Raw genomic sequence first — 11,441 nt, 5'->3', positions numbered from 1 at the left:
GCCTGAAACTAATAAGTCTGAATTTCAGGAGGCAAGATTTACAACTTAGGCAGCTAGCATACAAAACAGTGACACCAATATATTTGAGGTATCAATTCAAACAATTTCATTAAAGCCTGAATTTATATGAAAATGAGCACATTCAATGATATCAGATAAGTTGGATAATGTTGGAGCACCTCTAAGTGAATTTGGCAGGCTGAAGAAATGCGTCACCAGAACTATTCAAACAAATCCTTTTACTTAAAAATTTTAAACTGAATCGATTAAGAAAATATCAAATGTGTTCTACACTTCATAGGTGTACTAGAACACTTTTTTGTGCCCAAGTTTTAATGGAGAGTAATTTGGAGGAGAAAATGCTGCTCTGTCTTTCAAATCTGTGGCGGGGCACCATTCCAAGTCCTACGTGCCACTATTCATAATATTCTATTAAGCCTTAAGCACCTGCAAGAGTACTTTTTTCCATGTGCATGCCTCATAAGCCTGCCATGTTTGTTTCAGTTTTGAAGCTGGTTGGCTATGCCATTAGCAACTTTCTTTTACATGCTATTTACTCCAATTTTGGATAAGCTTCTAACTAATTTTCTTCATTAATGTTTTCTTCTCAACTGCCGTGAATATCAATGTCAATTTTCCTTTGCTTCTAACTCATCTTTTTTCTGCCCCATATATCTTTCAAATATATTCTGAATTTTATTTATTTAATTCATATATTTGCACTGGAATGCCAAAATTATATTTGAGAGGTCATGTCAAAAAAAATTGCTTAAGTCCAATACATAAACACGCCTCATATCAATAAGAATACCCTCCACAAACATGACTGTTTTCCTAATATTTTTATTTAGAATATTATCTTCAACAGAATAACCTTAATGATTCCGGAGAACAAAATCAGCGAGACGAAATTTCTATTGCAGCATTAACTTAAAGTCAAATGGTATTTCTGATGGGCAGCTCTCACCATAACAAATATTGAAGAGCTCAAAATAAATGTTGTCCTACAGTCAGTGTGGATGCCACCAAATGGTAGCCCTTCCTAGTTTCTCAATTCATTTCAGCTGCCATTCCACATTAAACAGCACATCAGAAAAAAGTAGTCACGTGGAACTTTTGCCTTATGAGTATAACAAGAGGAGAAAAGCTTCCAGACTTAAAGAATTCCTTCACTCATTTGTTATAGAAAGCACACTGCCATTTCCATTCAAATGAAAATAAAAAAAACAGAATTTTAACAAACTATTTTTTTATTCTTATTCCACTATAAGTCATTAGTGACAATTTATACCTCATTTTTCAGACTTCATACATTTGATTACAGCTGCACTTTCAATTAAAATGATTACAGGACATAGGACCAATAGCATTCTCACTCTGACAACACATGAAGAATATTAGGAGAGAAAAAGGAAAGTATCCTTTTTCTTGAGCCTTGATTGGGTTGATGAAGAATTTATAAAGAATCCATAAAAAATAGGGGATTGATGACAATGGAGACACACTTAAGTAAAACAGCATGATCTGAGGACATATTCCTCAAACATTCGCAACTCCTGGATATAAAACCAAACAATCAGATAGCTCGCATGCTAAAAGTTTTCTGAGCAACAGCAATAAAAACAGCCACTTTAGCCATAATTGACAATATATTTTATAATATAAAAACTGACATGTTGGAGGAGGACTTAATTTGATGGAAAAAGGCTTTAAAATATTAGGAGGCAATATTAAGACCATAAAGCGGAAAGGAGAAAATTATGAGCCTATTACATTAAAAAGAAATGTAGTGCCAAAATTATAATGGCTTACATTATACACTGGCATTGAACAACTGGAAGTACTGACCAAAGAAACCAGCTTCAAGAGGTAGACCTTACTTAAGAATTCTTAACCTTCCATCATCATATTAGCATTAACGCACAACTGTAACTCATCTGGTCCCAAAAGAAAAGAAATTGGTCAAGACACATTCTATCCCATCAAAAGCAGCCAACAAAATCTTACCAAGCAAAGCCATCTTAAACACACATCAAAGGTAAAACAACAACCAAGGAATCCCAATAAGAAAAAGGTCAAAAGATACAATACAACAATTTTGAGGAGTACACATATCATGTGATCAATTAATAATAATGTGAAAAGTATACCATGTTTTAAGTCAGAGCTACCGTAACACATCTACAATGGGTCCACCAAAACTCATAAACATCAGCGATGAAATAAATATGTTCATTTTGTATTAGAATATGTACACCTTTAACAAATACTATAGCAAAATTTGTAGTGGTTAAAAAGAACCTTGTAGAAAATCTAACAATACTTTGCTAATGCACTGACATCTTTCGAACACAGGCTGCTCCCTCTAAATATGAGTTGAACATGAACTTCTAAAAATATCAGGTAAAACCAAGCATTTGCTCCTGACCCTAGTTACAAAAATTCCTTGAACAAAATGAGCCCTCCTTACAATGACCCACAGTGGTGTGTATCAAGGGAAGAAATTTAGAACGCATGAGACCAAATTAAGTTACACATCTATCACCCAGAAAATGAACTTTATGACATAGAAAAATAAAGAATAATCGTACCATTGCTTAAAATTCCACTGGCTACAAGAAAAAACACGTGCAAAATTAGTTCTGACCATTGTGTAAAGGCTCTTTCCATTAATGAGATTTGAAATGAGCAATAGGAGTAACTTTGCTCATTATTCATACATCCACGACCTCACATTTCTCCCACAGAGCCAAAGGTACCATATTAAAAAGGACCTTCAAACTATTTACACACACATGGAAATGAAATTAACATCGTAACTCAATCATAATCACTAAAATGTGTTCATAACTTATATACCAAATGCAATCGAGTTATAAAGCTAACGTTAGCCATAAAATAAACTACAAATATTTGAAAGGGCACCATCTTTTACCTAAAGCACATTTAGAAACATTTGATTTGAATTTTTTTCAAAAGGCTAAGGCTAAGACTCCTTGATAATCAAAACTATCATGAAGATATGAACATCATATGATAGATTGACATTTTATGCATCCCAGCAGAAAATCATATACAGTCAAAAGCATCAGAATCTAATCACTGGGGAGGAAATACACAAATAAAATCCCATTGGTAAAATCTTGTTAGATACTATAGATCAAAGATTTGTGTGTGTAACCGTGATAAGCAGGGAAGAATGGAAACAGTTTAGGGGGATTCAAAAACCAGAAAGAGGCTGTCCATTTCAAACGTTTCAACAATTGCTGCAGCTGCTGCCACACTCTCAATTGATTCTTAGTGCAGACAAACTCAGAGATAATGAGATATCCGCCCCAAACACATTCAGATACATACATAAGTGGAGCATATGTTTGTGTGTTTACGCTTGTGAGTTGGGCTGACGTCTCGTACGAGGAGGCAGTTTAACCCCTCATGAAATGACACAGTTACTTTTCTCTTGTACATTTCCATTAGCCCGCTCAATCTCCGTGAGAACTGTGTGAAAAATATCCGTCACCGACTGGAAAGAAAGAAAAGAATAGCTTCATTTATATGGTTTCATCATGATGTTTCATATGATCTTAACCCGTCATAGCCTTAAGTACCATATATGTCTTAATATAGTCCCCCCTTTTTTCCAAAAATGCCAAAGGTAAAAGTAAAGGGGGGGGACAATAATCAAATGCATTTTTTTAACTTTTCCCAAAACTGAAGTCTCAAAATTAGGGGGGGGACTATATTCAAAGGGGGACTATATTCGGAGAAATACGGTATTTCTGATTCAGAAATCGTTCATTTTTCTGTAATGATGTTGAGCATAGTAAAGATTCCTCATAAATATTTTTGCATTATGCTCAGTAGAACTTGCAACAAACCCTGTAGCCATATGACGCTACTGGGTTTTATGATAATCTTTAAAAACAAACAATTTAACAGCTGATGAGTTCGTTAAGACCCGAGTTATCTTCGTGGATTTTGAGTAGATAATTGGAACAAGCCGTAAATAAGCAATCTTTAGTAAGGTATCATACTTTGCAAAAGGCGACAATTATACCATCATATATTTCCTATCTTGTACCTGTAGAGCAATCTATTGGTGCATCAGCTACATATGAGGTGAGTTCAGAAAATAACAGGAATTATAGTTTAAAAAATATTTCTTGGTTAGTGTACATTAATGTTGTTGCCTTCAAAATAGTACCCATTAGATATTACAATTGTGCCAGCGATCCAGAATTGAACATACAACCTATCATATGATAGCTGGGCACAGTATTCCTTACACCACTTCAGTTGAAGTAAGTAGGTTTAGGTACTGGTTTACTTGTTTTGATTATGATCATACAGCCAAAACTTAAACCTTGTGAGCATGGAAGAACTTACTTCATACAAGATCTAACATTTATTTATTTTAGCTTCTTCCAAATTAACTTGATGACTAAACAGTTGATTATTGATTCTTCTTTCTGCCATATATATTGTGATGGCTCGTTCTTTTTTTGATACCACTTTACTAGCCATCACAAAGTTTTCTTTTTCGTCGCCACTCGAAGGATGGGAGCGATAGCGCCCATTTAAAAAGTTGGATGAAAATATATCATTATACTTGTTTTTATTATTTTTTGTTAAGAAGTATATTATTTTTTTTGTATTATGAAGTGTATTGTGTAATGTATGTAATTGAGTGAAGTGAGAAAACCGGTGAAAAGAAAGTGACTAGTGTACTACAACCGTTCGAATAGCCCGGTTCGACAAATGAATTGCAAAATAGCAGACGATCATGGAAGTAGGGCACTGTGGGTAGGGAACAAGGTGATATTACCCTTGCCTACGGGGTAAGAGGGTCTCTCTCTATCTCTCATGTCATCAGTTTTACTGTGCTGTCTGCCACCTAAGCTGATACGAGTTAGCTGCGGTGCTGCCCACCACACTGCTCGTAGTCCATACTTGGCCAACTACCATTTGCAAGCAACGAAAGCCAGGTGAAATCAACTGTTCGACCTACGGGCAGGAAAAAAGGAGGAACTGGGATAAGAGTCTACAACACAAGGAAAACAAGGCCTGACATCAGGGGTCCTTCCAACAATCAACGAGGTGCTGATGGGCTGGCGTGAGTTTCAGTAATTTTCCCTTAATTTTGCCCAACTCTGCATACGGAATTAATTTCCTTGGAAGAGACTTCGCCTGGAGAACGCTCGTATGAATCCTTGCCACCACATGTTACTCCCTCCCCCAAATTTCCTGTGTCGAACAACGTTGATCAGAAACTCTGAGCTATCCTGTTTTGTGGTTTTACCAATTCTGCAGAAGCAGTGGGACTAATTATTGAAGTCACAGTATTTTTCTTATTCATTTCACCAATAATTACAATTTGCTCAATTTTTTTTTCAATGAACATTAAAAAAAATCAGAATCAAACCAGTAAATTTCCCAATTGTGCTTAGAGGTGAAGCCGTTGGTGTGAAAGTGCATTTTTATGAGACGGCGTGTGGCTTACAATTAGTGTATTTTGTTTAGGAGACGGTGTGTTTTAAAAGGGTATTTGAGGAGACAACGTGTGATTTTGAGGGTTTTGGAGGAGAAGCCGTGTGCATGTGTGAAGTGAGTGTTGTAGGTGACGACGTAGGTCCATAAATCTTGGAGTTTATTAAATGTTATCGCAGAAATCACAAGAGTGTTCATGATTCAAAGGCTAACATCGTTAATATCCCATCCTTGGAGGGCATTACTAAAGAAGTCAACGCGATTATCGCGGAACCCCGGTCAACCCTATCCAAGCTCTTTTGATTCAATTAAAAGTCTGGTTCCAGGGGCACCACTCGTTAGTCGACAGCCCAGTTTCTTCAAGCCGAGTCAGCCGACTAGCAAACTCAGTTGTGTATGGGAATCCGGATCATTCATCCTATAAGAAATCCCAGGGAAAATCCAGCATATCAGCAGGGATCGTGTGATGGGACCAGTACAATATATAGGATGCACATCTATTTGTATAAAAACATGTTGCTTGTCCACGATTGTGGCTTCTAGTCATCAGTTTATGAATGCAAATGATTTTGAAATTAAGGTCTTAAAATGCAATTTGTAGAAAGTCAAAAATGGAAACATAATTCATCTACATAACTACCTTCATGAATTCTATGAAATATTGCAAAAGCAACAACATCAAGGGAGGTTTTAAAATTCTGAAAACTGAATAGGAGGCCTCCATCCTGTCATTACTCTGGACATTTGTCAGTGTGGCCGTAAGGAACCCATTAAGAATAGTCTAAGCTGCTAACAAATAAGTAGCTTCCATATGTTATCTTTCCAGTTTATCTCCATTACTTGCAATGTGCTGTCTGGGAAGTTATCTAGCTTAAGTTTAACCAAAGGAATGACGGAGCCGGAAGTATTCAACATGGTCACTGGAATCATGATGGTGAAACTTTTTTATAAAAATTATAACAGTAGGGGAAGGACAAAGTAACACAGTCAATTACTTCTTCCAAAGACAGAATATGTAAGAGAAACTATTGGAAATGGTTCAATGGGTATCAATGAGATCTTTAAGTGATTCAGACACAATCAACTATGTATGTATTGGGTACATAGATCAGTCACTGAAAGGCAATATGTATATAGGAGTGAAGGAATGGAGGGAAGGTTATTTGACTGCAGAGCTTTGACTGGGTGAGAGAGAGGGGAAAGCTTCATTACATAATTACCTGAATTACTTTAGAAAAGAAATTATAGCCAATAACATAAATAAAACCATTAGCCAACACTTCAAACACACTCTTACACACGCTCCCTATCCAATGGATTTTAAGAACAAAAGCATTACCTTCACTTTAAAAAGAAATGAGTCACAATGCCATTATGTTTAATATTCTACACAATGACAGCATAGAATTTGTAAAAGTAATACGAACCAACCACAAATTAATTTGACCAATTAAAATTAAATGAAGAAACTAGAAACTATTCCTCCTGCAGCACTACCATAATGGGAATAATCATTCCCGAGTGATGAACATTCACATTCGATATCATGCGTAAAATCATTCACGACAGGGTGCAGTTGATTCCAAAGCTACGAGCTGCCACTAACACCTAGAGCAGTTTGTTCATTCACACCATGAATGGTGAAGAAGAGCTCTAAATATGTTTGTGAGAGAAAGATCCTTGGTCATTTGAGAACAAGTTCCAGCTCATGAATGTCGGTCACTCACGATCAACACACCTCCACCATCAACCATGGCCATTACTTGGAAACCAGGGAAGTGCTTGTAAAGAGATTAATTTTGAAGGTTTCTGTACAATAAAGCTTAGTTTATTTCTGTTAGGCCATGTTATTTCCTATATGAAATAATGGATATACTACCCAGATTCCGTAATCTGATTTGTAAGAGAGCAATATTGGTCAAAATGTGTATGATGTTATTTCCTTGAATAGAAACATAGAATATACATCAATGATTACAAAGGTTTCAGTGCTCGTTTCATTCTTGCATTTCAACTAAAATATTATTACCAATGAACTTATTAATTCACTGTAATGTAATTGATAAATCAGAAATAATTATTCAACTCCTATTCTTTGAATGGAATATCTTTGAGGATTATAACACAGTCAAAATAGATTCTTACACCTCAAATTGACTCACCTCGTTTTGTTTAGCAGATGTCTCTAGAAAGACAGCTTTCCAGCTATCAGCCAACCTTTTACCTTCTTCTGTACTAATCATTCTCTCAATGTGGAGATCTGTTTTATTACCTACTAAGACAACTGGCACGCTGAAACAGAAACGTTAAAAACTTGAAACGGGCATAATGGATTTCAGTGTGTCAAGCATTAGATGCCACCACAGAAACATGGCGTTGCAATCACTTCCCCATTATCTCTGATGTGAAAATATTTAATCGAGTATACCGTATATAATTACAGAATTGGGGACCCAAAACACACCATGACAGGCTGACGTTAACTTTCTTCACATGAAAAACAGCTTTAGCTTTAATGTTAAGGTAACAACGATAGGGCTCGCGTCAATTTCATTAATTCATATCTTCAAGATTCCTGAGGAAAAAGTCTGTACTCACTGAACTTTACCAGTCATGTCCAACAGCTTATCGTGTATAATCTGCACCACTTCAAACGATTTGGGTGATGTAATTGAATAGACTAGCACATAGCCATGAATGTCCATCGAGTACTGCGCAGGAAATATAGAATATTCATCCTGACCAGCGGTGTCCACAAGGCGAACCTCATATTCATCCCCACGGAATCTTACGGTCTTTGTAAATGCTGCAAAAAGGGCAATGAAACGATTACATATCAACATAAAACGAGCACCAAAATCCTATTCCGTAAATGTTCTGCTGCGTATCTTTTAAAATTAGGAAGACGAAAACCACGGGATAAATTATATTCTTTAATCGAAAGGAGTCACAGCCATTGCCAAAATAAGATTGAAACCAATGATCATGCCTCTACGAGGATGAATGCAGTTGGTCAAAATTGGTTTCAAAGCAATCCATAAGGAAAATCACTAGAAAATTGCACATCGTTATCACTTATCCGACAAATTACAGATATATTAACAAACAAACAAAACGGAAATATGATAACGGAATGTTTGTTACGTACTGTTTTCAATGGTCGGATCGTATGAATCCACAAATTGTCCTTCGACGTACTGAATACTCAACGACGACTTCCCTGTAAATAGGAGTTAAGTATTGGTAATTGTTTCAAGAATGAATTTACCATCATGAATGTCACCCAAGGTTCTCACCAACTGATCTGTAACCCATGATTGCAATCTTCCTCTGCTTTGGTGGCATTGTTACAACTATTTAATATTTTGGCAAGCAAACCAGAACATTCCCTGTGCAGTAGCAAGTTTAGCGTTCGTTTCTGAAAGATGAATTCACTAGTACAAAGCACTATTTGCAATAAAAATACTAAAAGCACTGGACGTCAATCACTTCATAACAATATCCCAACGAAATCCGTGCGTAACCGGACGATCAGATGGAATTGCTGCGCAACAACGCCACTTCGGGATTTCGGGCTAAAATTACGATTTTATAATTTTCGACTGCTTTTTGTTTTCGCGGGCGAATTGATTCCCCCACGCCGATGAACCCACTGGTTATTAATGAAAAACTGGGTTAGTCTTCATTAAAGCCAAACTATAATCTCATACTTTATTAAATTATTCACGAAGTTAAGCTCCTTCAATATTTATACTGGTCGATAGAGCTTAGCTCAATCCAGGACTATCTCTTACAATCCGATTGCTATAAAGATTATAAAGATGGGATTGCCTTTGCTGTTATTTTTAATAATGTCATTATATAAATTATACATTGAAATTAAGAAGAATTATTGAGTATTCATTCATTGAAAATTATTAATAAGTAAAAAATGCAATAACAGACCCGTAAGGTTTGGTGTTGTTGCTACAAATACTATATTAATCAATAACTCTGAGTAAAATAAAGTAGCCACCAGTAAACGTTAACCGATGACTACTTTTTACCTATTTCATACATGCATTCAATCGACTGGCTTCACAAAAGACAATTGCGGGCCAGATGAATCTAACTTGAAGGCCTTGCGGCAGGTTTACACGGTGATTTACCCGTACGAGTCAATATTTAAATGTATGAACGCGCGATTTAACGCGAAAATGTACCGTGTAACCATCCAATTTGTGCAAACGCATAAACAGAAAATATAACCTGCTCTAATTAGATTCATGCATTCGCACATGCTCCGTTTCGATCCACCAAAAACGTTCATGCAAACACACATTGACTCCTACCTGGTAATGTACTGTGTAAGCAAGCATTTTTAGAGAAGCTCGATGTGTACTGTGTAAGCAGGCATTTTTAGAGAAGCTCGATCAAAATGGTACCAGCACAGGAAAGATTAGTTTTATCGCGTCAGTCCTACTAATCATCAATAAAAGGCTCTCCTCGGGTTGCTGGAATTAACTTCACTCCGGGCCACATATCCATATTCACAACAACATGTTCATTAGTTATACGTAGTTCATACTTGTACTAGCGAAGAATTTGGATCATTCGTGGTCACGGCAATGAAATGGATGCGAATTATAGCCAGAAAAAATAACCACTTCGGCCGAGTATCGATCCTCGGAGCTTCGGCTACCGGGGTCAAATCGTAAAAAAATTTCAATTACTTTTCTCGCATCGTATTTAACTCGAAACTCGTATTTAACAGACCCGCAAGGTTAGGTTCCATGTTAATAAAAACCATATGAAGCAATTTTCGGATGGATTTGAAAATCCTAAAGGTCCGCTCGACGATGACAACGCCCTCGATAACGCGATCGTAGAATCAATGAGAGTAATCAATTTCAGAAACTCACAGGGGAATGATGATTTGTAAATACTTACAAGTTGATAAAAGAGTGACATAGTTGGTGTATCGGAATTTGCCCCAACGCTTTGTGACCAGCAGTCGGTCAAGAAACGTCGGGAAATAATACTTCGCGGTATATATCCAATCCGATATACCACGCGGCATAAACCTGTATGTCACTCTTTAATCATCATCAGTCACGAGAGCTTTTATCAAGAAATACTAACAAGTCGCAACTTTCTCTAAAATCGAACACTAAACTGGAAAAAGTCCGCCTCGTAGCCTTAATATAGCAAGGGAACCTGGAATGAAAATCAGTTTTATGCTCACAATCAGATGCAAAGGATAAAACAGCAAACCCCTACCGATTACAAGGGTTGAAAACGATTGGTTAACACGGTCATAGGAGAGGGGCTAAAGCAAATAATACTTTCGTGCCTGAAAGGATAATTTATAGTAGCTGGTTAGGGCAAGAATGACGGGTCTATCCCCCACAGGCTTGATGGCTTGATAACCCTTCCAATGCAATTACAAAACTCCACGCCACAAAGTTCATTTGATATTTTTTGAATCAGAGATTCCCAGCAAATAAAACTCCTCTTTCTCCATTCCTAGGTCCTAAGGCATTCTTGCAATGATATTTTGATATTATGAGAGAAATGGAGTGCTCGGCTAATTTTCTGCAAGTTGTTTTTATATTGCTAATGAAAATTTTACCCATGATAATGACAAGTACTTTATTTTTCCAGAATATCAGTAGTGCTTTCTATTTTCCACCAATAGGGTAGTTTCCTTCATCAAAGAAAACGAAAGGCATTGATTGCGATTCGTTACCCACCATTAGTGTATTCATAATACACAAATTATTTGGTTTTTGAAATACCGGTTTAGACGAATGGCAAGGGTCAAATTTTATCCTCATTTGAAAAAGGCCAGATTGGCGCCCATGCGATTCCACTCCGCATGACGTCACAGGGACCTAGTTTCTACACGAGAGGATAGGAGTTATGCATCGTCTGAGGTTACCAATGCAAGCATGAGGCACAGAGCTCAGGGAAAC

The 11,441-nt window shown here is 36.7% G+C and overlaps 1 protein-coding gene across 1 annotated transcript; it reads right to left on the bottom strand.

Annotated features, from left to right (window-relative positions):
• Window positions 1–1,232: 1,232 nt before the first annotated feature.
• On the bottom strand, window positions 1,233–9,038 carry LOC124163309 (GTP-binding protein Rheb homolog). The gene is made up of 5 exons (XM_046540124.1): window positions 8,784–9,038; window positions 8,636–8,707; window positions 8,086–8,293; window positions 7,650–7,779; window positions 1,233–3,523 (listed from the first exon to the last, which is right to left on the bottom strand). Exons 1-5 carry the CDS (start codon window positions 8,830–8,832, stop codon window positions 3,434–3,436), a joined length of 549 nt encoding a protein of 182 aa, XP_046396080.1. The 5' UTR covers window positions 8,833–9,038; the 3' UTR covers window positions 1,233–3,433.
• Between the last annotated feature and the right edge of the window lie 2,403 nt (window positions 9,039–11,441).

Source organism: Ischnura elegans, chromosome 8 (assembly GCF_921293095.1).
Source record: "Ischnura elegans chromosome 8, ioIscEleg1.1, whole genome shotgun sequence".
In the NCBI taxonomy this organism is placed as follows: Eukaryota; Metazoa; Arthropoda; class Insecta; order Odonata; family Coenagrionidae; genus Ischnura; species Ischnura elegans.
This window is presented reverse-complemented; position numbering and strand designations above follow the sequence as displayed.

Excerpts from the sequence above, each read along its gene's own strand:
- LOC124163309 (XM_046540124.1), bottom strand. The coding sequence starts at position 8,832 with ATGCCACCAAAGCAGAGGAAGATTGCAATCATGGGTTACAGATCAGTT. Across the intron at positions 8,708-8,783 it reads CATGGGTTACAGATCAGTTG|GGAAGTCGTCGTTGAGTATT; the intron begins GTGAGAACCTTG and ends TCCTATTTACAG. Across the intron at positions 8,294-8,635 it reads CGATCCGACCATTGAAAACA|CATTTACAAAGACCGTAAGA; the intron begins GTACGTAACAAA and ends CCCTTTTTGCAG.